The 27,933-nt window shown below is 36.5% G+C and overlaps 1 protein-coding gene and 1 long non-coding RNA gene across 2 annotated transcripts; one reads left to right on the top strand and one right to left on the bottom strand.

Moving 5' to 3' along the window:
* Positions 1–258: 258 nt before the first annotated feature.
* LOC141438312 (uncharacterized) lies at positions 259–27,630 on the top strand. Its single transcript, XR_012452474.1, has 3 exons — positions 259–481; positions 26,850–26,934; positions 27,519–27,630. It is a non-coding gene; the product is annotated as an uncharacterized lncRNA (long non-coding RNA).
* LOC141438311 (uncharacterized) lies at positions 13,512–15,256 on the bottom strand. The gene is made up of 2 exons (XM_074102142.1): positions 14,118–15,256; positions 13,512–13,911 (listed from the first exon to the last, which is right to left on the bottom strand). The coding sequence occupies exons 1-2, from the start codon at positions 15,009–15,011 to the stop codon at positions 13,903–13,905; spliced, it is 903 nt and encodes a 300-aa protein (XP_073958243.1). The 5' UTR covers positions 15,012–15,256; the 3' UTR covers positions 13,512–13,902.
* Positions 27,631–27,933: the final 303 nt, after the last annotated feature.

The following is a 27,933-nucleotide window of genomic DNA, read 5'->3' as shown; positions in this document are numbered from 1 at the left end:
CGCATTATACAGTGCCCTGTCAGCGTTTTTTTCAATATGCTGAACAACCCTGTTAATTTGGTGTTTTCTTTTTATAGTTAGGTATATTTATTTAGTTATATTGTAGTCTTTATTTACTTTGTTTTCTTTTTTTTATTTTAGCCATGTATGAAAAATGTATTATAATAGTTAATTAATGAAATAAAACAGGTGTGTAGTGTTGTAAAAAAAAACGAAAATACACCTCTGTTAAGTCACTGTCAAAATGACAGTATCGAATCAGCATTGAGCTTTGGTTGGGCTTTGGGCTGTTTCTTTCTATTGTGATCTTTCGTATAAATTCGTTTAATTTGTCGGGTTACGTATTGTGAATGAAAAGTTATTAATGCCAAGTTAAAATAACTCAGTGTTGTAACGTGATTTTTCTGTGAAAAACTTTTTTCTTGAGTGTTTAGGAAGTGACTGTCGCTTTGTTGTGGAGTGCATTCAAGTGCATTGCTTGGTGAGTACCTACGATTTCATTTTTCTATTTAACAACAAAGATACAAAAATGTCTAGTAAAATATTCAAACGCATGGATTTTCAAATAATTTATCAATGCAATTTTCTGAAAAGTCGATTAATAATCACTTTTTACAGACTGCTAAATATTTTGATTTGAATCCATAGTAACAAAATAAATAACTAAACAAAAAGTGGAAATTCCAGGTACATCATCTATCTGATACCTTGATTTCAACTGTATTGTGTAACTATTAACGACACAAGTAAAATATCAATAAATTTAAGAAAAAGATTTATAAATAGGTAGCTGCAGTCAGTATATCCTTGACATTTATATCTGTAAATAAAACTTAAATTAATAAGGTGGAGAAATTTATTTTCTATCTATCTATCAGAGGATCTATGCAAAAACTGTCAAAATCTCCAATATCTATACTTACAGTCATCTGTTTAAATATATCTACACAAAAATCTATTGACATTAACATTCCTATAGTATGCATGCAGATATTTGGTTATATCTATGGATATATTGAATAATTGAGTAATTTGCTCCACATAATATTTGAAATGACATTGTTTAGTTTTATTTTATTTTATTGATGTATTTTGTGAAATTTTAATGTAATGGTGATGTAATTAAAAATGTTTATGCCAAAAAACTTAAAAAAAAAATACCGTAGTTTGCTAAAGGTTTGGCAATGGGTACCAGTCTCAGCTTGTGCTGGGCTCGTTAGCTCAGCGCTGATTTTTAGAAGTTAGAAATCACAGCTCTTAGTACAGATTAAATTGTGTAGAGACTATCATATCACTGAATGTGTCTTGTAAAACAATAAAAAGAGGACTTTGCAAGTTCAAGACTGCAAATTCATTTTGTCAACTGATTCATGTTAGGGATTTTCGAATCACTAAACAAATCCAGCAAAATGAAAAACGATTTGCCTTTTTTGGCTGATTTTGTCATATTGAAATGACAGAAAACAGATCGAAACTTACACTACACATTAAAGAACAACAGACATTTTTACAACTTTTTTTTTAATCAGAGGGAAGTGATATAAATCAACTCTTATAAATCTTTGGGTTGCAGAATGCCAAGTTTCACTTGTTTTTTTAAGCAATGTAGATACATTTTACTACAAAGAGATTGATACGGCCAAAATAACAAAAATATGTATACACATTCATTGACTTAACATATAGATTAGTTTACATACTGATATACACTTAAAATAAGGTTGATTATGTTTATTAACATTATATTGATGTAAGTTATAGTTCATAGCATAATTTCCAAGCTTTGCTTAGTTTGGGACTAGGTATATTGGTGTCAAGTGTCCCATGATATTTATTTATTTATAACTTTGGCCATATTAATATCTGGATATTAGTTCTACATATTTAAAATTATTTATTCTATGAACAGTAATTATACTGTTTGTAGAATAAAGCTATTTATACTGTTCATAGCTAAAAACCGGGTATTGCAAAGACATAAAATAAATGTACAAATTTATTGAGAAATTCTCATAATGCTTTTAAATTTGTTTGTCATTAAGTATGCAAGGAGTCATGAGGATACAAACACTTATTCAGAATCATGTTAAAATAAAAGCCTTAGATGATCAACCTCATAGATACAGGTAGATAGTTAGTAGTTTTAACCTATTTTAATGCCAATTTAACCTTTTTCAGCCTCCTCCCATTATCCCTGCAGTTCCTGACCAGCCGTCCAAACCTCTTCATCTCCTAAGAAAACCAACCTGTTGCAAAACACTAATGCTTGCATACTGATATATTAATTATATTTAATTGTCAATCCTGTATCTAATAAAATTTTAAATACTGTTTTAAAAGAGCACTACATCGATGATACTGCAATGCCCCGTAACAAAAATTAGCTAATGCCGAACAACATATAAAAATTACAAATTTAAAATTTCGCTGGTGTATATGTCGGCGGCCGATCGTAAAATCCGCCAGATCACGAAATTCCTAGGCATATCATGAAATGGCGCCATTTCATGATATGCCTAAAAGTTGGCCAGGCATATCAAGATGTGCCTTAGAAACAATATGGCAGATCGATTAGCGCAACGCATTCGTCGATATTCCTAGCTCTATACCGGGCACATCGTGATATGCCGAAAAAAAGAAAAATTTTGGTATGACAAGCGAAGCGAAGAGTGGCTAGTATGACTTGTGACCACAACGCACGAGCCGAGCAAGCGAAGCGAGCGTGCTGCGGTAGCGGCCGCCGAAGTGCCAGAACCGATATGGCGACGTTTCATGATTGCCTAGGAATTTCATGATCTGCCTAAACTGGCCAAATCATGAAACGCCGCGTTTCATGATATGCCTAGGAATTTCATGATCTGCCGTCTGATCATGAACCGTCACTAGGCAAATCGTTAAACGGTGTGTTTTGAACGAAATGGCGGATGTTCCTTAGCCAATTCATGAAATGGTGCCATTTCACGATATGCCTAGGAATTTCGTGATCTGGCGGATTTTACGATCGGCCGCCGACATAATATATAAACACAGTTAAGTATTTTAAATTTTATGGTTTAAAATGGCACAATAGACCATTACAATTTTAAAGCCTATATGGTATCCAGTTTTATTTTTGTTATTGGTCAACTGCAAGCAAATCGAACATACAATGCATTCAAAGAGTTCAAAAAAACATACTCAGGACAATCACATGTGCACCTTGGTTTACTGAATAAAGTTCACAACTACTTAGAGATACCAAGAATTGCCGAAGAGATCAATCGCTACAGAATGAAACATAAAGAGAGGTTAAATATTCACCCCAACCCTCTGGCGAACATGCTGCTTTATCTAGACACAACCAAAAGATTCAAGCGGGCACATGTGCTCCCTGAATGAAAGAAGACAGAGCAGTGGCCTCTCTATGACCCATTGCTTACAAAACATGTAATTAGTCTATCAACTGATTGTATATTATAAAATATCAGTGTTTACCCCCGGCTTCGCACACGTAAATCATTAGGTCCAGCAGCTGATTTCAAATTTCTGGATTAAAAAAAAACCCGTGGGAATTCCCGAAAATTAAATCGTGGTTTTCATTGACGTTACATTAAAAACAATCATGTCAAATTTCATGACTCTAAGCCCAGTGGCTGTTGTTTCTAGATTGTATCCCTATCCCGTTGGAATATTGAAATAAAAAGTAGCCTATGTTTTATTCCAGATGTCCAGCTATCTACATACCAAATTTCATCCAAATCCGTCCAGCCGTTTCACCGTGAAAGAGTAACAAACACACTCACTCACTCACAATCACAAACTTTCGCATTTATAATAATTTAGTAGGATTAAAAAAATATTCTGAAAAAATAATGTCATTTTTGGTTTCGCGGCATTGCTGTTTCATCGACGACTTGTAAGTTCCGTTGTTTTTACTTTTCATGTACAAAAAATAAATACAAAATGGTTACACAAAAAAAAGTGCAATGTACAAAAGGCGAACTTATCCCTGAAGGGATTGTTTCCCATCAGATGACCCGCTTGCTCCTTTGCCTCCCTCTTATAATTAAAAAAAATCCCCAGATACTTTATTTATTAAGTTGAGTATGGCGGATCTAAATTAAGCTTAGCAATATAGTTTCCCCAGTTGCTCTAGCTTGATTGCATGCAAAGCGGGCGTTATGTATGATCGTTGCAGGAAACAGGTAATGAGCTATGTTATACTTAGGGCCGGCTGCGCGTGCGACTAGTTTGTCTGGATCGGGTCCAGAGGGCCAGCAGCGGTCCTTGACCCCTCTCAGGCAGTCTAGCTATAGCTAGGGATAGCAAGTACTTATTAGGGAAAGCTATATCCTTAAATATGTCTTTACATAATTAGGGCCGCTTATACCAGACCAAGTGGAGTCATGGTAGGGTAGCCTAGTGGTTTGACTTATGGCCTCTCAAGCGGTGGGTGGGTTCGACCCCGGACTCGCACCTCGGTTCCAATTTATGCGCGAAATTACATTTGAAATTTACCGCGAGTTTTACGGTGAAGGAAAACATCAAAAACACACCTGCGTAGAAATTCAGTTGTGTGTGTGAAGTTTACAATCCGCACTGGGCCCGCGTGGGAACTACAGCCCAAGTCCTCTTGTTCTGAGAGGAGGCCTGTGCCCAGCAGTGGGACGTATATAGGCTGAGATGATTATTTCTAAGGTATGTAAAGACTGTTGCAGCCAGGCGACTTAAATATTGAATATACAGTCTTTTTTTAATCAGGTTGTCTATGAAAAATAACACGTCGAAAAAATGACCCGAAAAAATACTAGGTACGAATAAACAAATTATAATCAGAAAAGCTGCACTGTTTCATTTATCAAAACATGTGAGAAATGAAATAAAAATATTAAATACTAAAAGCCCCGCTGTTTTTTTTTTATCAACAAAGACTATTTACGTAGTCTAGTAAAGGAGTAGATACCTTTGCGGCTCATAAATACTAAATAGGATAGGTAGGCGTTTTTTACGATCCTTGATCAAAGTAGTAGCCAACCGATCGATCAGGATCGATCTATCGATCGCGGATATATATCCCGTCAATCGTGACAACGTAGAGAAATACATGGTATTTACAATTATTATATCGCAAATAGTCTAGTCAAGCGGTTTTCCAACTTTATTAACCCTATTGGAACACCTATTGATATTGGCAGGAGCCCTAAATTACTCAAAACCAACTAATTCCGCAAATAAACCATTTCATTTCATTTCATAATTTGGGCCAATCAACTATTTTACCGACACTTTGGGCGTCTCCAACAAGATATTTCACGGTTTAATAGGTTGAACTTACGTAGGATGGCATGTATTCATGTACACCATCTATTAAATTACAGAAAAAACATGTTTACTTACAAAAATCTGCATTGTTTGAAAAATGTCGCGGACAGATTAGTGTCGGTAAAAAAGTTGATTGGCCCATTTAACTGGTGTGTACTCTACAACCTTACAGCACAGTCACGAGCACCATATCTGGCACAACCAAGCGTGCATAAAATCTGATACGACTCTATTTCTAGGGCGTGTCAGATACTATGTATTTACTTAATTATAGTCAGTACTTTTGCGGAGTCGCAGAAGCTTGGCGAAGCCCTGGAGCTTAGCGGAACACATGCACTTTTAGAATGGCTGGTCTATAATCTATAATGTTTAAAATTTTCGTGATTTTCACTTCAGTCTACTCGTTACCACGGCCACTGTAATGTGGTCGAGATATCGAGGTACATAATTGTAGTAACTCGTTTAGCGTGATAAGTCCCGAGTGTGTTAGTAAATAAAGCTGTTCTCGCCAGTAAATAGATCTTAAGTTAGCTACACCTGGCCTGAGCAATATCCGCCTTATGAAGCCGAAGGTTAAATTTTACTGTTCAGCGATTTGGCTCCATGTCAATCACACTTAAACTTAATTTTACTGGTCGTGCAGCTAGCCAACTCTAACTAGTTCAGATTTATGGTAGCAATAGCCATAAAACTCACTTATAGGAAAGGAGAAAATCAAAAACCATTTGAGCTTTTTTGGCCAAGCCCTTCGAAGCTAAAATAATTAAATCCGGATTTTTAATCCCATGGAAAACATGTAAACAAAGGTGTTGCCGCTATCAAAAAACATTTCACGATACGATATTTTATTCTTTCCACATTTGCCAGAAATCGACTTACCATTAAAAAACTGTATTTCTTAATCAAGATAAAATATTTTATTTTAGTGATGAAAATCTTTACTTTGGCATTTACACTTTGATATATTAATTTAAAAAGAGATACTGTTTTCGTATGCATAATTAATTTCTTGTCCTGGTATTACACCCGGGTTTTTAAGCTGTGGGCCGCTTGACGCGAGACGTCACTCAAAGCTCAACATTGGAGACTGAATTCGTAATCGTTTTCCAGTGACTCTTGTTCTGTTATTTTTTTTACTGTCGACATATATTTTGTACGACTGTTATATTCTTATGTTAGTAGTTAAGTTGTTCATTGTTACGTTTTCCGTTGTTTTTCGTTTATTTTTATATTAAAGGATGGACTCCGGTCCAAGTACTTCTCGGTCAAAAGACGACTTATAAGTTGTCTCGTAAAAACGGCTTTTTTATCGAAAATAGAAAAAAATATGGTAACAACAGAACTTTATATTATTTCTAGCGGGCCCATACCTTGAAATCCCCTGAAAAGTCACTTTGACAATGACGAAACTTTGTTTACATTTTTTCCGTTGGATTAAAAATCCGGGTTTAATACTGTTATGTATTAAAAGTCTAGATAATGATGTAGCAAAAGACCGGTTACAGCATGATACAATGCGACAAGAAATGAACGTTTTCTGTCTTTATACTTTTAACAGTGCGCGCGTGAAACATTTAACCCCGTGGAGGGGTCCAAATTGCTACTAAAAGGGTATGGCTGTTTCACAAATATAGCTGCTGTCAAGCGCGAATGTGTATTATAAATCTGTGACATTGGTGTAATTTTTACCCGACTGCGAAGAAGGGGGGTTATTATTGTTATGGTTATGACTGTCAACTTTGCAATTCCATTGTTTTTTTTTGCCATCATCTCATGCATTAATCCAACCAACTCGCTGTTACAAAGTCCTACGTCCACCTTTGGTGTGATCAACAAGCAATCTTCCACAAAACTTATAGAGTTGAATATTGAATCGGAAAACATTCAAGGCCTTTGCTCATTAAGCGTGAATCCTTGGTAGAAAAAGAAGTCCAATTACTGCATCCGGAGTTACGTTTTTAGGACAATGCTCTCGCTCTGACGCGTAGGTCTGTCTTTTTCTATTGGTACCTAACTATAGCAACGAAGAAGGCAACTTGCTGAAATATACCTAATCATTGTCCCTAGGAAAGTAAATATACCTAATACCAATTTACAGCAAAGTTTCTGCGGGAGCTTCGCAAAAGTACTGACATAATCAAAATAAATACTGAAGGCTGCTGCAAGGTTAAAGAATAAAACATGCCATTAAATGAATGTCAAATATAAAAGTTATATCTTATATTTGAAGGGTCCACGGAAAGAACGTGTCTAGTCACCTAAGCAACTTTTTGAGTTATAGTGGTTTGAAAGCTAGTCATGATGAACAATTACTATGGTGGTGGTTAAAACTTAAAAAAAAATGTATTGTTTTCAGATTATTTAATTCAATAGTAAGTCATAGTACTTTGCGAGCTCTGCATTTTGAAACTAAAAACTCAATAAAAAAAGGTGACATACTTGGTTTAGATTGGTATTTAACGAAATGTAAACAAACTTCAAGCTGCCAGATTTGGTAAATTCAAGGATTTTAAATACCTAATCATTGTAATACAGACTAGTGTATTTCAATACAGAAATGTATTTTTGGCACTTTGGCTGTATTCATATCTTTGTTGCTGACTGTACATACCTACATGTACAGTCACCAGCATTAATATCTGCCACAGCGGAGCGTGCAAAAATATCTGACACGTCCTTCCGGCCCTAGAAATAGAGTCGTATCAGATATTTATGCACGCTTGTTGTGTCAGATATTGGTGCTGGTGACTGTACGTACACGCGGAATAATAAGATTAGTAATTAAAAAAAAATACTGTCATCAAGGCGGTGGTTTAGCGGAATAATATAGGACTTGCAAACGGAAGTCTGTGGCTGAAATCTCGATCAGACGTAACTTTTTTTTTATATACTTAAATTTATTTCATTTGCTTTTACTTAATATTTATTTTATTCTGTTTGCAATAGAAATACATCATCTGTGAAAATTTCAATTGTCTACCTATCACGGTTCACGAGATACGGTCTGGTGACAGACAGACAGACGGACAGTGAAGTCTTAGTACCTAATAGGGTCCCGTTTTTACCCTTTATGTACGGAACCCTAAAAAAAAGGAAAACAAACTAAACCTTTTCTACTTGGTTAAAAATCTGTGTCTTTGTTATTTTCAGAGTTTAATTTGTGTGTGTTCTTCTCTGCGTAATTATCTATCGATCTACCACGTAACTGAGAAAAACCCTGTTTTATGATATCATCGTGATTAAGGAAATGATTGAATAATGCTTACATGCAGACAGGCACCTGTTTTCCCACTATTCAGATTGATTACATGTTAAATCTTAGCCATACTTAAAATGCGTGTAAAGTTTCACCGAATGTCCGGTGAAATTAAATTGGCTTTTTAGAATACTAGGCTGAGTATGTCAAGTACCAATTAGTAGCTTCGTCAAAGGCTGTTATTATAGGCGAGTTAAATGCACAACGATACTCATGACAGCAGCTGCGCCCGCCAAAACGAGTGCAGCCGGTCGGCCGGAAAGCGGGCATGAAAAAACGGAGATCAATTAAAAATACGAGTACAGTACCGGACGCCGAAGCGTTGGCAGGCCTCCCCCTAGGTGGACGGACCATATAGCTAGATTTGCAGGCAACAGGGGCTACCAGTGCCTGCAAGTGGCCAGTTGTTCATATGGCGTTCTAAGGGGGAGTCCTTTGTTCAGTAGTAGATTCTTCAACAGTTACAAGATGGACGGATGACCCGGTTAAAGCCGCGGGTTCACCGTGAATGCAGCAGGACTACTACGAAACTCGAAATTCGTATCGTACCGTCCCTCTCGTTCTCGTATTAAATAGTATAAGTGACAGAGGGACCTTCGAGTTTCGTAATAGCCCTGCTGGCCTCTTCCAACAGAAGCAACTGCAGATATATTTAGGAGGGGAGGCCTAAATTCAACAGTGTTGAATTTAGGCCTACTGTTGATAATGTTATCAAAATGCGATACTTCAGTTTCTGAGATGTAATATGCTAGTCACATTACAAAAGGTTTTGTTCATATATCTCTACCTACTATCGTCACGTCATCTTACGATCGAGTATCTTCCTTCCTTATGTTACTCGTTGTTTCGTCACCCAGTGCGGTTTAACATGGTAGGGTCACCGATTACGGCGAGTATTGTCCACGTAACTCCAGACAATGGCTCATTACCGCTGGGTTACGAAAAACGCCGTAATTTGGAAAAAAACTAAGGCAGTGTACGTGGATGACATGGTTACACGGCTTGAATTGGTCGTATTTCGTAATTGTGCTAATCTTGTTTTGATTATTTGAATCCAATTTCATTTTTAAGTATGTTTAAGTTCGATAGAATCTTAAATGTAGTTATATCAAATGAAACTGTAATAATTATACTGAAATACTATATTGAAGATAGAAATATACAGAATAAGTGACTTAAATAACAATGTGTTACTATGACGTCGAAATTAGAAAATTAAAAGTAAAATATTGTCTTTGACATATTCCGGGGCCCAAATGTAAAAACCCCATTCACATTTAACTTAACTATAGCCAACTACACCTTTACTAAATTAAACATAATGTATATAAAACCGCATGAAGCTAGTGGGAACATACATAACAAACTAAAAAAACCTTATTCTATTGGTAAAATAACATTTTAGATACTGCACGAGAATGCAGTTTGCCATCGGAAGTCTGCACCTCAACTACCCTCACAATATCGTCATTGCCGCTATGGATTTTTACTATTCTACCCATGGGCCAGTGAAGAGGAGGGTGTTAGAATTAACTAAGAGTACTAATAAACCTTCCTTGAGATTGGGCAATATTTTTTGCCATTTGGTACGTTGATTAAGCGATGAAAGATAGTCTCTAGACCACGCTTTCCAGAAATGTTGCCTAGTTTGCTCACAATATCTCCAAAGACGTAGTCTATTAGCTGGGATTTCAGTCAAATCAGATTGAGGAATTGAAGTCAAAGGACAGCCTATAAGAAAATGTCCTGGAGTTAGACACGAAAAGTTCGTAATATCTTGATTAGAAATTGAAAGCAATGGGCGTGAATTTAAAATACCTTCTATTTCAATCATTATGCTATTGAATTGCTCATAAGTCAAAATTTTTGCTGTCGTCATTCTTTTTAGATGAAATTTAGCTGATTTGACAGCTGCTTCCCAGAGGCCACCATGGTTGGGACTGTATGCTGGTATAAAATGAAAATTTATTTGTCTTTGAATCATAAAGTTGTGGACGAGATTTTTGAAAATCTTTGCTATTATGTAATTTATAAAGTTCTTTGAATTGATTATTAGCACCTTTAAACGTTGACGCATTATCGCAATAAATATGAGATGGTATTCCTCTACGAGATATGAATCTTTTGAATGCAGCTATAAATGATTCAGTAGACAAATCTGATACAACCTCTATATGGATAGCTTTAGTAATAAAGCAAACAAATATTGCAACATATCCTTAGTAACAACGCTATTCCGTTTAGAAGATTGCTTGATATCGAAAGGACCACAATAGTCAATGCCAGTCCTTTCAAATGGACGCGCAGGATTAACACGATCACTAGGCAAAGAACCCATAAGTTGTTTTGAGGTTTCAGCCTTATGCCTACAACAAACAACACATTTGTGTATCACAGTTTTGATCTCTCTGACAGCATTTATAATATAATATTTTTGCTGTAAGTTACTTAAGACCATTTTTTAAACCAGCATGCATTAAAGCCAAATGTTCTTGTTTAATGACAAGTGTAGTTATATGGCAATGCTTTGGTAAAATAATTGGAAATTTCTTAGAAAAAGTTATATCAGCGTTGCTTAATCTGCCACCCACACGAAGGATACCAATGGAATCAATAAATGGATGAAGAGATTTTAAGCAAGATTTCAAAGTATTGTTTTTTTTATTAATTTTAAGTCTTCTGAAAAATAATGGAACTGGATACCCTTTACTATAGCATTAAATGCTGTCTTAAACTCTTTTAAAGAAATTTCTCCCTTTTCAATTACATTTCCTTTGCTTCTATTTATAAAACGTAACATATAGGACATGACCCGTATAGTCTTAAAAAGACAGGAATAGTTTTCAAAAATGGAACAGATAGACTCATTATTCGTAGTTGTATGACACAAATTCTGAAGAGAAACATTGCAGACCGGCAAAGGTATTTCCACCTCAGACAAATAAAAATTATAGTCCGAACATTCGAATAAATAATCAGGTCCATGCTCCCATAGTGTGTTATTTACAATTTCGAGAGGATCGGCCCCCTTGAAATTATATCAGCAGGATTTAAAGTACTAGGTGTGAAGTGCCACTGCATGGTTTTTGTTAAAGTATTAATAGCTTGAACACGATTGCCTATATAAGCAGGGACCTTTACAGGTGATGTTGCCATCCAGGCAAGTACAATTTTTGAGTCGCAAAAAGATGCACATTATGAATATCAATGATAGCTGACACGTGTGAAACCAGCTTAGCTAAAATAAGTGCGCCATTTAATTCCAACTTAGGAATTGTCAGTTTTGAATCAATTCCAGCCAGTCTAGACTTGGAACAAAGCAGGTGAACGTGATAACGACCTTCAACCTTAACTTTTATGTAAATACAGCAGCCGTAGCCTGTAACGGATGCATCACAATACCCAATAAGCTGAATGTCCTCAGCTTCCGCTAATTGAACATATCGTGGTATTCTTATCATTGGCATATTTATTAAATTTGTATAAAATTCTTTCCAGATTTCAGCTAATGTCTCAGGTAAAGGTAAATCCCAATCTAAATTTTGTTTCCAAATCTCCTGCAGTATAATCTTTGCTTTCATAGTGACAGGACCTGCGAAACCCATAGGATCAAATAATCTGCTAATAGAACTTAAGACATTCCGTTTTGTGCAAGTTGATTAGGGGTGGTTATTCCTCGACCGCTCAACTGGAATACATCATCTCGTGCATCATATGATAATCCCAAAATCTTAACCAACAATTTATCCTGATCTAAATCCTTGCAGCTGAATCCTAGACTTTCCTGAGGGATATCTTTGAGCAATTGTGAACAATTTGAAACCCATTTATGAAGTTTAAAATTTGCATGTTTCATGATGGAATTAAGCTCATTTTTTAGCTGAATAACTCCTTGAAGAGTATTACTACCTGCCTGAATATCATCAACATAAGAAGTGTTTATAATGGCTGCACTTGCTAGTGGGTATTCTTTTTCATATTTTTGTGCTAAGTCAATAAGACATCTGGTGGCGAGAAACGACGAACTAGTTAAACCATACGTCACGGTTTGTAATTGCAAGACCTTCATTATTCCATCTTCACGCCATAAAATATTTTGAAGACATCTATGATCAGGATGAATTCGAATCATTCTATACATGTGACGAATGTCGCATTGGATAGTGTACTTATAAGTACGAAATAAAAGCAATATCTCAAAAAGAGACCTTTGAACTACAGGGCCTTTGCACATTAGATCGTTGATACTATACCCATTTTTAGTTTTAGCGCTGCCATCAAAGACGGTCCTAAGCTTGTTCGTTAGCCTATCAGGACGTAATATTGCATGGTGTGGCAAGAAATATAAAGGTTGATCCTTTGGATTACAGTTTTTGGATCAATTATTTTTGCGTGACCTAGCTCTAGTACTCGTGAATGAATTTTTTGTACAAATCATGGTAAACTGGATCTTTGCTGAATCGTTTTTCTATACTATATAATCTTTGTAAGGAAATAGCGTACGAATTGGAAGGATTTATATCCTGTAAGTCTACTTTCAATGGGATCTTGACCTCGTATGTATTATTTTCTATTGAAACTGATTCTTTAAATACTTTTTCGCTGTATTCATGTTCTGTAAAAGATTCATGAAATAAATCGGGAACTTTTTCAGCTTCCCAAAATTTGGTTACGCATTGATCAAGATCAGGAGTAAGTGCTGTGTGCATTGTAACAGTGTTGACAGTTGTATAACCGGTAGACGAAATAATATATCCAAGTTGAGTATTTAGCAATATGGGATCCGTAGGTCCACCTTCTATTTTTCCATCCTGTATAATTTTGAAAAATACGTCACTGGCAAGGAGTAGCGATATTTCCCCTGGAATGTGGAAGTCATTATCAGCCAAAGAAATATTCTTTGGAATAATAAAGCTAGATAAATCTATTTGTTTTGGGGTAATTTGGATGTAATTGTGTCTATTATAGAACAAGTAGTTGTTAATTTAAAATCATTTTGAATCAGAGATTGTAGAGTCACATTAATTCCTTTTTTTGTACTATTTTTGCAATTATTGCCTAATGTGCCTATATTTTTAGGTAAGTCGAATTGCGGCAACCCTAATCGACTCGCCAAAGATTTAGTACAAAAAGACGTTTGACTTCCGCAGTCCAAGAGCGCCCGCACGACAATTTTTCTATTGTTTGCATCGGTTACTACTACTTTTGCGGTAGGTAGTAATATGCACTCACCTGTAGTTTGCATAGTGTGATGATTTTTTACCTGGCTTTCACGTTCACCTTCCTTTGGTCCAGGTGCTGTAGATCCAGTCAGGTCGGGCTTATTCCCCACGTGTATCATTGTATTATGAGCGCTGGAACCGCAAATGAAACACTTAAATTCGTACCTACACGGCAGCGCATGAGAGTTTAAACATACTTTACACATATTGTTATTAGTTATATACATATTCCTTTTTTCTGCGCTTAAAGCAATAAATTGAGGACATTTGTATAATTTATGCTCCTTTGAACACATTGAACATTCATTTTTACTGTAATCATTGTATGAAAAACTTACGTTTGTAGCGAATTTAACACCATTTTCAAACTTGTTATTCATTGGACTAGCTTCTAGAGCAGCAGCACGTTTCTCTAGAAAGCTTAACAATTCATCATTGGTTACGAAGGCTGTAGCAACCCGGTCAGAATGGAACAACCTTGCTGTAAATGAGTCTACTTTTCGTAACAGAATGCACGTCAGCAATGAGTTCCACTCATCAACAGGTTGTTTGTAATTTTTAAGCGATGTAATGTGCTGTCTTACACTGGCTACAAAATTTCTTAATTCCGAGGCGGTGCCTCGTTGTATTGCTGGCAAATCCAGTAAACTTGTGACATGACTATTGACTAATAATGGTGGGTTATTATATCTTTTTTGAAGTAAATCGATAGCGGATGCGTATGACTCACCAATTATTGGCAAACTATCAATAAGTTGCAACGGTTCTCCTTTTAAGAATTTTTTCAAGTAACACAGTCTTTGAATGTTACTTAACCCTAGATTGTTATGGACCACAGCGGTAAACATTTCGTAGAAAGGCTTGTAGCTAGAAATACATTTGCCATCGAAAACAGGTACATCCAGCAGCGGAAGATGTGCTTGATGAGTAACTGGAATGCTGACTCCGGGGTCTTGAGCAAGAGATTTTTTCTTTAACTCGATCAGGGCAATTAATTGAAGGTATCTCTCTTCAATTTCTCCTTCGTCGCAGTCGTTTTCGTCGCTTAGAAGCTGTAAGCTTACTGAAATTTCTTGGTATTTTGCGTACGTTTCCTTTAAATTGTGTTTACGTGCGCCTAGGTCTTCAATTGTGAATATTTTGTCAGTATTCAAATAATTCTCAAGACGTGTTATAGAAGCTTTGCACTGGCCTCTAGCCGCGATCCATCTTTTACGCTCGGCTTCAGACATATTGATAACTGAATACGCAGTATTATATTCCACTTCAGATTGGGCACTATAATAGTCCGATTCAGAATCACTCACGGAAGTCGAGGATAGACTTATGATGAATTGTCACTATCGAATCCAAAAGAAAGTGAAAATGGCTGAGCCAACGGGGATTTTTTTAAATGTCACGAATAAAATCACTTCATGACACCTGAAATTATGTAAAATGCACTATTGGTTCGTAATGTACGGTTTCGGCACCATGTTTAAGTTCGATAGAATCTTAAATGTAGTATCAAATGAAACTGTAATAATTATACTGAAATACTATATTGAAGATAGAAATATACAGAATAAGTGACTTAAATAACAATGTGTTACTATGACGTCGAAATTAGAAAATTAAAAGTAAAATATTGTCTTTGACAAGTATGTAACTTTAGTTATAGAAACAAAAGGTAATAAAAAGAGTAATGATAATAACGAATTGCAAGGTTTCATATTCAGGATCTGGGCGACCGAGCTTTGCTGTGTTTTTGTAAAATTGGTAACCGTCGCTTTACCGATTTTACAAAAAAAAAAAACAGTTTATTTCTTATCGAACTGTGTCTAGTTAGTGCCAATTTTTCTCTATTGTTAAAATACATAATTTATTTCCATGTTCCAGCCTGCCTCCTTGCGACTTCATAAGTTATTCATTTCTACGAAACTCCTCACTTAGCTGGCATTACAAAGTTCTATGCCCTGGGGTGGTTATAACCTCTAATATTTACTTAGCGATAAAATAATTTATACAATTTAAATAAGATTCAGTAAAAAAGCACATTGGAAAAAAAACATTTGGGAAAAAATGCGAACGGAATTTTTGCTTATCTGGGAAATTGATCTAACAAACCAAACATACACACACACTCACAAGCTTACACATTTATATAAAGAGAATTATTATTTATAGTATTAGTAGTAAGATGGATGGACTATAAGGGGTTTCTTATTTGATTCAATGTAGTATTGAAATTAGCTCTTAAAATATTTACGTTTTGTTTTTTGCGCCAATACAGATAATTTTAATTTATAATTTATTTTTAATTTTTTTATTAGCCTATTTTTGTGTCCCACTGCTGGGCAAAGGCCTCTCCTTTCTTGCTCCACTCCTGCCCATCAAAGGCGAGCTCCCGCCATCCCACATTATAGGCATCTAAGAGCCTAATATAAGTTTAGAATTTATAAATACTAAACTTATATTAGGCGTATAAGACTCGGGGTCAATTAATTCAATACATAGGTCATTCCCAACTCTGCTATTCACATTAGGTGATATAACACACAGTTGATAAGTGTTATGCTGAGCTCTGTCGTGGGAAGATGCCGTGATAAAGTCCCTGTCTCAAGGCATTATGTGCAATAACAAATTGTTGAAAATGGTGTCAGAATAAGTCAGACATGTATTGTATTGTTCACTTTGTTTTTCCGTTAATTGGGGTATTAACCTTATTTTAAGAGATAACCTGAAGGCATTGCGAATTTGAAATAATGACAATAAAAAATTAACATCGCACTAACAAGTTGTATATTATTTACAACGAGCCGTTGCCCGCGACTCCGACCGCGCTGAATTCGTTTATCGCTACCTATCCCGCTTAATAGGTATATTTTCGGGATAAAAACGATCCTATGTCGTTCCCCGGGATTCAAACTACGTGTATACCGAATTTCATCTAAATCGGTTCAGTGGTTTAGACGTGAAGAGGCAACAAACAAATAAACTAAATAAATAACTAAATAACTAAATAAATAAACAGACTTACAATCTCTCGCATATCTAATACTATACTATACTGGCTATCTAATACTGGCTAGACTCCGTCCGCGTAGTTTGATTTCACTATCCCGCTGGAACTATGAAATTTTCCGGGATAAAAACTATCCTATGTCCTTCCCCGGGACTCAAACTATCTGTATACCGAGTTTCATCTAAATCGCCTATTGCTTACCTTGTAATTTTTTCTCTGTGTATCTGTTTTCTGTATCGCTTACTATGTCTGGTGTACAATTAAAGAGTTTGTATTGTATTGTTGTAAATCGGTTCAGCGGTTAAGACGTGATGAAGTAACAAACGAACAGACTTACAAACTTTCGCATTTATTATATTAGTGGAATTAGTGGCATTTACAAAACATATTTTCATAAATGATTGCCTTCTAAATCTGTTGGTTGGCAATTAAATGGATTGAACAGATTGTTTCTTTACTAGTCATTAATTTCTGTATGAATCTGTGCTAATATTCGCCCTGGGGATTCAAAGTTCGACATTTTGCGTTTCGTTATGTTTGGCATTTACGAAACCCCTAGGGCAGGGCAGGGGACGATATATAATATAGATAACTAGACGCGCCCCGGTTTCGAGCGGGTGTAGTTTTGGGAAAAGAAAGGTGACATATGTAAAGTGCTTTTAATTATAGACGTTTATTTCTTTTGTTTCTATTGATGATAAAAGTAGTTAAAAAGATCTAAGCGTATACAACATAGCGGGGCAGACGGCGACAAGCGAATTTCTTTTATACTCATCATCATCATCATCATCATCAGCCTATGTTCGTCCACTGCTGGACATAGGCCTCTCCCATGGCACGCCACTGAGCACGATCCTCGGCTATTCTCATCCAGCTCTTGCCAGCTGCCCTGCGAAGATCATCGCTCCACCGAGTCTGAGGACGTCCTACACTACGTTTGCCGATCCGTGGTCTCCACTCAACTTTATACTATGTGAAGATAATCGTTGGTATATAAATGCGTTATTGGCATTATAGGACTTCGTGGGTGTTTTGCGTGGGACTATATTGCAGACTGTTTAGACAATGCTTGGGTATTATATGCGAAAGTAACTTGATCTATGTATAAAATTTGGCATGGAGATAGTTTGAGGTACTGGGAAGGACATAGGATAGCTTTTAACCCCCGACGCAAAAAGAGGGGTGCTATAAGTTTGACCGCTATGTGTATCTGTGTTTGTGTGTGTCTGTCTGTGGCACCGTAGCTCTTAAACGGGTGGACCGTTTTGAATGACGTTTTTTTTTTGAAATCAGGTTTTCTAGCAATCTAGGTTTTCTTAGACATGTTTCATCAAAATCGGTTTAGCCGTTTTTGAGATATTGAACTTTGAAGTGACAAAGTCGTGGGTTTTCCAACTTTTTTTTGGTTACGTTATTACCCTAGAGAACTAAGTGAAATTTGCCAGACATATTCCTAAAAGATCATAGAGCATAGAGAGAGAGATCATAGTGTATTAAAGAAGTTTTTCGATATTTCCATTTGAGAGAGCTAGCCTTTTAGCAAAAATAGTCAAAATCAAACCGATTTACCTCAGTCCCATATTCAATAACAGGCAATTGCCCTGATTTCTTTCACAAATTGAGCTATTTGAGAATGCAAGATAAATACTAACTTATACGGCAATATACGATGGAAAACATTTGTATATCCATAGTGACTATGGAGTTATGAATGGTGAATTGCTACAGAACTCATTTTCCTCTACAAAGGCGACATTACGTTTATTATAGTTCATCACACGTCCCATTCATTCGAGGCGAGAGATAATACATGACTTGATGTACAGGGAGTGACGGCTTTATTAGCCTGGATTACTAACGACTGTTCAAATTGTTGCTAGAATTAAGTTATTTGCATAGATAGATTGACAATTGACAATCATATTGTAATTATGACCGCTGAAGAGACAACCGCGGAGTACAATACAACATTTTAATACCAATCATAGCATCATAAGTAGGTACTAAAGTAACACGTTTTTTTTGTATGTATTTTTTTATGAAACCAAGTTTTCCGAAATAAAATACAATTATCAATGAGTAATAATATCATGGACAGGGAAGTTTTGGAAATAATAGGATCCGCTTTGGCGATACCGTAGTTCAAATAGCGAATCTACTGTGTTAAAAATGTAGTTCTGATAAATACTTAATGCCACAGACGGACACACACAGCGGTCAAACTCATAACACCCCTCTTTTTGTGTCGGGGGTTAAAAATAAAAATAGAACTGTATTTTGGACCTTACGCGTTAAGGAATTAGCTTCAAAACAAGAGTCCGTAGCGTCTTATTCTAACCATGCATGTTCCATGTGATTATGATGAATTAGTAAGAAATAGGCGCTAAAGTTTTTCTTTCTGGGTGTCGGTTTTTATTTTATTTTGTGTTTTTTAGACCTACTATTGTTATTTTTCCGCCTGTTGTCCTCAATGCAACCCGCTAAGAGGTTATTCCAGCATGGGGCAGGCTTAAAACCAGCGCTGGCAGCTTCCGCGGTAGCGCAGCATTATCCTATTTTTAAAAAAGTTGTCTATTTTCAGTTGTCCACTTATTAAAAAAATATAAATATATATTTCCTGACGCTATTTCAACACGAAAAAATAGACTGCTAAAATCATTACTCTTCCTTTGGCTTTGCCGTAGACGAGTAATTAGTAATATTGTGTTTAAATATATACAAAACCTTGTGGAAAAGGTGATAAAAAGGCAGATAGTCTTTGTTGTTGGATCCAATAGAAAGTTTCGAATTCTGTAATTACAAAGTTACGATTTTTTCCTGACAAGATTTCGTAACGTTTTCCTAAAGTCAAGAAATTTTGGATGTTTTATGCAGTTTATGTTTTATGATCTCGTCCTTAGTGTTAATAATTTCTTACCAAAGATGTTTTCTTGTTAATTTCATACTTGCAAAGTATTTCTTTTTATATTTTTTTTATAATCTATGTTTGTGTATATTTTGTATTGTTGCTGTTAGCAAATAAATATGTATTTTCTTTCTTTCTTCTTCAATCGGCAGCGCTCATATTTAAATCGTTAATTTTATCAAATCTTTTACAATTACATTACTCAAGCTAAGTGCTTCTTTTGTAGCGGTACCAACTTGTTAAACTATCAGATACTCTATTTGCGGACGAGAGCCGCGAAACTTCTTCATTTTCTGCGAAGTTGCCGGCAACTTGTAGAGAACTTTCGTTTTATGAGTTTGCTTGTACCGATTTAAGAGCTTTATCTTCTATAAGCCATGTTACTGTACCTACTCGTTTTCTTAGCATTCTTGGTTCAAGTTCGTTACGCGATAAGTTCCTAAGTAATATAAGTTTTTTTTATAAGTGGTACAAATAAGGATGTACGTAGTAAAAAATACCTATTGCAAATTTTTAAGCACTCTTCTTTACCAGTTTGTCATAAACACATTATTATTCATCAATTATGCTCTCTGATTAACTAATAAGTTTTTATTTCCGACTTCAAAAAAAGAGGTTATATGTTCCAATGTTTGTATTTTTATGTATGTTCACCGATTACTCAGTCAATTGTGGACCGATTTTCAAAATTCTTTTTTTATTCGGAAGAGTACTCTTTCGAGGTGGTCCCATTGTCACCAAATCAAGATCTGATGATGATATCCTAGGGAAATCGAGGGCAAACCTCAATTTTTATAGGCACACCCAAAACACACACAAAAAAGTGAAACCGACTCCAAAAATATATAAAAATAGAACTGACTACAAAACCCTTGAAAATATTTTTCTAGGTACCTACCAGGGAATACAAAACCGGTCGGTTTTTCTCCATACATCAAAAACCGGTTTTGTAGTCCCTGGTACTTACTAGCTCAGTCGGTGACTCAGCACGACCCAGCAGGAGGGATTGAAACCCATAGTATGTAGGTGAGGTAGACGACTTCAGTATTGTTTCACTCTTGCTGGCTCGTGCTGAGACCTACTTCGAGCTAGTAGGTACCTAGAAAAATATTTTCAAGTGTTTTGTAGTCGGTTTCATTTATTGTTATTCTTAATTTTTTTTGGAGTCGGTTTTTTATTAATCACGGATTTCTTGCCAAAATTAAAGGTCGCCCTCCCGACTCGCGTTGACAACTCCTACCACGAAACTCGGTGCGCTCGGTGCTATACATATGCTATGCTCTGACTGTCGTTATTTCGAAACGTTATCAACTTCTTGCGCGAACAGAGGTTAGGTCAAAATAAGTTTTTGACTAGTTGACAAGATTAATTAGAGTAATTCTACTCCTATTTCAAAATCTGCCCAATTTATTCAAATGGTGTATTTAAGTGATGTTAGTTCAAATGTGATGCCGTCTCTGTTTGTTTTGTTCGAATAGACGGAGACGGCATCACATTTAACCGTCAAATAAAATTAATCAATGGATGGTGAAACAGCCCCTAAATGTTATTTTCCACAAAGTCCAAATTAAGAATCGTCGTATTGAGCATAGGTCTCTTCGAAAATCTTTCTTCACAGACAATTTCCTTTAGTATTATGCGTGTTTAGGTAAGAATTTCTCACCGTGCATAATTGGTTGTCGTGTCTCTAACAACCCTATTAAGTACGAGTTATTCTCATACGCAATACGTTGTTAATAACAATTAATTGGAGTGCAAGTGAAACCTGGTTTGCATAGTGAGCCATAGTTCATTGGCAATGCCGTCTTACTCGTTAAGGTTTAATTTTTAAGTGATAACTTTTAAGTTAGTACAATGAACGGAGAGCAATGGAAGTATCGGGGAGGGGGGAGGGTTTTGCTCAGCACTCCCCACGTTTATTACAGCACAACGGAAAGACAAGTCACAAGAATTTTAATCACGCTAAATTCAGCATCGGCATTGTCTTAAATTTGCATAAAAAAACAACCCTGAGCAGTAGCTCTTTTAATAACACATGTAAAGACACTAATGACACAAAACACACGCTGCAAAAACGCTGAATATGCCAACCAACAAAAAGTTGGAAGACTTCAACAAAAGTTCAACATCTTAAAAACGGCTGAACCGATTTTGATAAAACATGTCTAAAACCATCGCTAGAAAACGAACTTTAAAAAAAAACCGCATTCAAACAGGTCCACCCGTTTAAGAGCTAAACGGTGCCACAGATAGTCACACATAGCGGTCAAACTTATAATACTCCTCTTTTTGCGTCGGGGGTTAAAAATAGGCTAATAACGCAAATATTTATCCATATAATAATTTAACATTATTTAAAAGGCACTTGGCTTAGACCCGTGTAATATTTTACCATGACAAATATTGTAAGCAACAAGGACAATTTGTGAAACAATGACTAGGTATTACCATCTGTTTTTTTTTTCAAGTTTTTGAAGAACTCTCTTTTAATTAAATAAAAAATAAAAATTTATTTTCAGAGAATTACAGTCCATAGTTGTTAGTTTTATTTAACTTACAAACTATATTAAGATACAGTAGAATACCTAGTATATATGTAGATAGATAATACGTCTTGGTAATTTTAACTTTTGTTTCAACGAAATGTGGTAAGCCATGTCGAATGGTATAATTGATTGGTCGAGATTTCTTCCGCTGCGATTGAGTCAAGGTCGAACAACGAACGCGGACGCTTGGCTCCGGTGAATGTGGCCATGCAAAGGGTAAACGTTAGTCACCAAGAGGGTCTTCGAACACATCCGCGGGCTATAGGGTCGTTTACAAAGATCCGAGCTGTTATCCAGGCTATCCCAAAAGAACGAACAATTAAAAGTTTCTGTCATGTTGTTTCAAACTGAACTAGGTACAGATGCTGCTAATATTAGATGGACATTTCCCCCTCACTGAGCACAGCCAGTCAAGTACGACAAATAGTCCAGTTTTCCGCCAACACAGTGCCAATTTCTTCCGGAAATTGCCCAAAAAAGCAATAAGTAATTACAGTGATTAAGACAGTTTCTTGTCTCAAATGACGCAACGACGCTGATGTGTCCCCAAACTGTCTTAGCTTCGTTGCTGTTTCTGTTTTTGCCATATCCAGCTTTTGTTTTATCTTGAAATTTAAGTTCTATATTTCAAGAAGCATAGTCCTTTTTAAAACCCCTCCATTGAGATTGATACGAGATTGTGAAAATAAGGTTTTCTGTAATAAATCTGTGCCATGTCTTGGTTAAGAATAATGGAAATTAGAGATGCACGGTATCTGGAGCGCGCGGTTATTTTTGATTGTGTGATGTAAAATGTGTTTTGTTTTTAGCTGTGGCAACTTTTTGAGTGACATTGTGACGTGCCCAAGTGACAAAAGATATAATCATAATCATCATTAGCCGTAGGACATCCACTGTTGGACAATTTGGACACAGGACTCCCCCATAGACCTCTAGTTGCTTCGTTTGGAAGCGGCCTGCATCCACCGTGAACCCGCGGCTTTAACCAGGTCGTCCGTCCATCTCGTTGGTGGACGTCCTACGCTACGCTTGCCGATCCGCGGTCTCCATTCGAAAAACTTTTGAATATTAAGAAGTGCTCTTGTTTTCTACTCCTATCGCTACAGAATTCTTTGTTAAGTATAAGAGCAAACTATTTTCACGAACTAGCGTATTTACCAGCCTAATTAATTATCTTACTTGATTCTCAAAACAGAGTCGGCTCACATGTGCGATCCAATTATTGTGACCCACAAAACTAATTATAGCTGCCTAATACGCGGAAAAGCTTGATAGATCCACTACGTAGTATGTAATATTATATAATGTTTTCCGATAAATATTGGCATCGAAAACAATTCCGGCACGAGTAACCCCGAGCAATTATCATATTGTTACTGGGATGAAATGAAAGGTATTCGTGAAGTAATCTAAAAATTTATAACAAAAAATTTAACTGACTACAAAAAACCATAAAAATATTTTTCTACCAGTCTGAATAGTCGGTCGGTGCCTCAGCACGAGCCAGCAGGAGTGGACCTATAGTCATCTACCTCACCTACGCACTTATATTGCGCTTCAATCGCTCCTACTGGATGGCGCGTGGCACCGACCGACTTCAGACTGGTAGAAAAATATTTTCATGGTTTTTTGTAGTCGATTCAATTCAAATCAATGAATAATATTTTTCAAGGACCTACGCGGCGTATTGTTTAGGTGTAAATGCGTGTTGCTGGATTCTAAAAAAGCTAGTGAAATTACTGAATCATGTTCGAAATGCGTTAACTAAATACGCGTCTCTGGTTAAAAAATACGTCATGTATACCTACGTAGTGCCATCCATGAAGACGCGTGATTTTGTTAAAATTAGACATTTAATGACATTGTAACCGCACTGGACCCGCGTGGGAACTCTGGCCCAAGCACTCTTGTTCTGAGAGAAGGCCTGTGCCCAGCAGTGGGACGTATATAGGCTGGGATGATGAATGAATGACATTGTAATAAGAACCACGGCACGCGTCATCGTGAACGACTGTACCTTTACATAGACCCTAAAATAAGCTAGATTGTTTTTATTAACGCTACTGGCTAGCAACAAAACACAGCAGGTACTTACTCGTAATCCATAATTCTTCAGAAAATAAAAAAAAACAAAGAGGTTGTTTTGCATTAGAATAACGTCGAAATAACTTGCGTATTGCTTTAATGGCAAACAATGAAACATCATTTGACCCCTGTTTGAGACCCATTCAGTCTCAGGTAAGAAAGGCAAAAAAAAGTAGTCAACGCGTCATTTGTTTATTACAGAATCAGTCATTTGTTTGGAATTGAAATAAAAAATACAAAAAGATTCCAAAAAAAACAATGTTATTACAGAATCCTAAAAGAGAAGAGCCGTGGAAATTTTGTCGTTTGACCAATGACATCTCAAGCAGAGATTGAATTGAAACCCTTGGCCGTATTGTCAAACTCTTTCTACCCGCGTCCTATATCGCGTGGATAGAAAGTTGATATGCAATTACGTTGCGGTTTGAATGCAGTTTGTTACTCAGGCTTATAAGTTAATAATTTTAAAAAGCCGTAGAAGCATGGTGTGACCTTATGGTCTCAAGCAGAGGATCGTGGATTCAAATCCCGGGTTCGCCTCTGCGTTTTGAGCATACATGCGAAAAAAATCAATGGTTTGAGTGAAGTTCCCACTCCGCATGGAACAACCCAAGTTCTCTCATTCTGAAAGCTGGCTTGTGCCCAGCAGTGGGATTAAATAGGACGAGATATAATGATTAGTTAATTCACAGACTCGAATGGAACACGCTCTGAGTCATTTCACATTGTAAGTATAATAATGTACCTACCTACGTTTGTACTGCACTACAATGTACAGCATAGTAAAAAACGTTATTATAGTGGTTGGGCAATCTCTACCTAGTTAATTATCAACGCTACGCCGAGCACAAATTCGTTTTCAATAATGCAATTATCGGAATAACTAAAATTGGCATGATTTTATTACTGCCTGTGTAACTCTTACGAACGTGGAAAATTTTACGAATTGCGAAATCGCCGCCGCTCCGATCAACTAAATGAGAAATTTAGGAATTTGGAATCGGCAATTTTATTGTTAAAGCTTCAAAGTTTGAAACGCTCCCCACGAAAATACAATACAATACAAAGACTCTTTATTGTACACCAGACATAGTAAGTACTTAGTAGTCGTGTCTCGCTGACAACCGTCTTTTTTCCGAGCCAAGGCGCGCGGCAAAGGACTTTCGCCAATCAGCCACCGACAGCCAAGAGGATTAAAAAAAAAACATCCAAAATACTTGCACATAGAATATAACCTAAAAATTGTATAACCATTTAGTAATCACGCATTAGAACCGTTGAAAACGAAAGCGCATGTGAATAAAGTCAAGGTGTCACACGCTACTTACACAGTATTGAGTATTGGCGTAAATTGGAGCGGATTTTGCAATATTATATAGCTTTACCGAAGTCGTTAGTACGAATATGTCAGCCATAAAGATGCAGAGGTAATTGGCGATGATTTGAATTACCCGGGATATTACATCACTGAATATTTAAGTGATAATTAGGTCTTATGTAAATTATATTATTTTAATGTTATCGGACGCAATCGAAAGGCTATCTTGCTATACTTTGGCGTTATTGTAATTTTATTGTTGTTTCAGTCAGTAGTCATTGTACTTGGCGTGTTGGACCAATGAGGGCTATCGTTTTTTCTCTCACTAGATGGCGCACTGTTGCGTGAGGTTTTTAAGTATGGCTTTCAAAGTCTGTTATTACGGGCGTGAAAACAAAGTTTAGATTTAAATCATATTTAATACACCTTAAAACTGTACCATAAAAATATCGAGCATGCCACAGTTGCATAGTCCCCGTTTTGTTCGGAAAAAAGGGAGGATAAGGGTTTCCGAAAGACAAAACTGTCTTAAAACAAGGACATCCATTGCCCCGGAACACATATTAGCCATAATTAATTTCAGATATTGCAAAATATTCACAAAATTATTTTAATTATAAATAAACCCGCTTAGCTCACCCAAAAACTATGAGATTTGCCATTTCGGAGACCTCACGCTACACTAGCGCCTCTAGCGGGGAATTCATTCGCGATAGCCCTCATTGCAGCGAAATTATTTTTACCCGACTGTCCGAACGAGGATTGATTATGTTTTCGGGCGTATTAGGTTACCTACTGAGATTTTTTGAGCAGTCCACGATTTTAAAGTTGAAGTTCTTAACAAGAGCCACTAAACTTGTTTTTCTTCTTGGTTTTTTTATGGAACATACCTAAACGCGAACACATAAATATATTGACTGACAGCTGCTTAAATCTTAAAGTCGCCGTAGTCGAGTATAGGTAGAGTCATTCACGATGACGCGTACGCGTGCCGTGGTTCTTATTACAATGTCATTAATGGCTAATTTTGACAAAATCACGCGTCTTCGTGGATGGCACTAGGTATAAAAAACAAACTGTATACCCATTCATCAAACGGGTATCGTTTCAGTCTGTTGACTGATAGACAATAATTTACAATCTATTTAATATCTGTATTTTATGCGCTGTGTGAGGTAGCATGTTTCAAGAGTTATTGTTTGTTTCTTTCAGGTTGACCTAGCGTGACGGCAGTATTTCCATTTGGTCAAGAGGACATGATTATGCAGTTCACTAGCCACTGAGGCTTTAAATTAAGGTATTTTCTATTTGTTTTACTAAACTAGCCCCATATATTTGCTTGATCAATTGAATTAATTGTCCCTCAATAGTCTACAATGTAACACAACTCACATGCAACTTCTTGCATAGTCTAAATGAGGCTTAAGAACAGACTACTGTGGAAAACGTTGCGACGGCACTCAAGAATCCATTGGTTCGCACGACCTTCACTTTTTCAAGCAGTATGCCCGGCCCTCTACCCCTTAACTTTGACAATTCTTCAGGTTATGTCGCTTACTTTGGTTCTGCTATTGGATCTTGTCTCTGACCCAATCTCGCTGAGAAACTCCTAGCTAATAGTAGATAATACAGATTTGACGACCGGATGGCTAAGTGGTTACAGAACCTGATTACGAAGCTTGAGGTCCCGGGTTCGATTCCCGGCCGGGGCAGATATTTGTATGAATAATACGAATGTTTGTTCTCGGGTCTTGGATGTTTAACATGTATTTATGTTAATCCGTTGCCTAGTATCCATAGTACAAGCCTTGCTTAGTTTGGGACTAGGTCAATTGGTGTCAAGTGTCCCATGATATTTATTTTTTTATATTTATTTATTAGATAACCGTTAAGGGAGATACGTCCTTGACTGGCGACCACGATCCGGAAGACGAAGCGTTAACGGATTTTCCAGTAGGTAGACTGACGACATCGCGAGAGTTAAGGGCAACCGGCGAATGCAAGTGACGTTGTTGTTCATTACGCATTCTAAGGGGAAGACCTTGTTCAACAGTGAAGGTTCCGGTTGATGATGATGATGAGATTTGAAATACCTTCAATATATTAGTATTGCGTTAGCTTGTTTCGATTTACAACAGCGTCGAATGTTAAGTGCTTTATTTAGAGGTGTTGTTTAGTGCTCTATTGTTCTCTGATCCATTGGATGTTGTAAACGTAACGGTAGATATACGATACGAGCTTTTCCTGTTTAGGTAAAGTTTTTGTATTATGTTTAGACATCTGCTTTCCAATACGA

This window comes from Choristoneura fumiferana, chromosome 18 (assembly GCF_025370935.1).
Source record: "Choristoneura fumiferana chromosome 18, NRCan_CFum_1, whole genome shotgun sequence".
NCBI classification, from domain to species: domain Eukaryota; kingdom Metazoa; phylum Arthropoda; class Insecta; order Lepidoptera; family Tortricidae; genus Choristoneura; species Choristoneura fumiferana.
This window is presented reverse-complemented; position numbering and strand designations above follow the sequence as displayed.

What these genes read in the sequence shown, in the direction of transcription:
- LOC141438311 (XM_074102142.1), bottom strand. Translation starts at nt 15,011, where the DNA reads ATGTCTGAAGCCGAGCGTAAAAGATGGATCGCGGCTAGAGGCCAGTGC.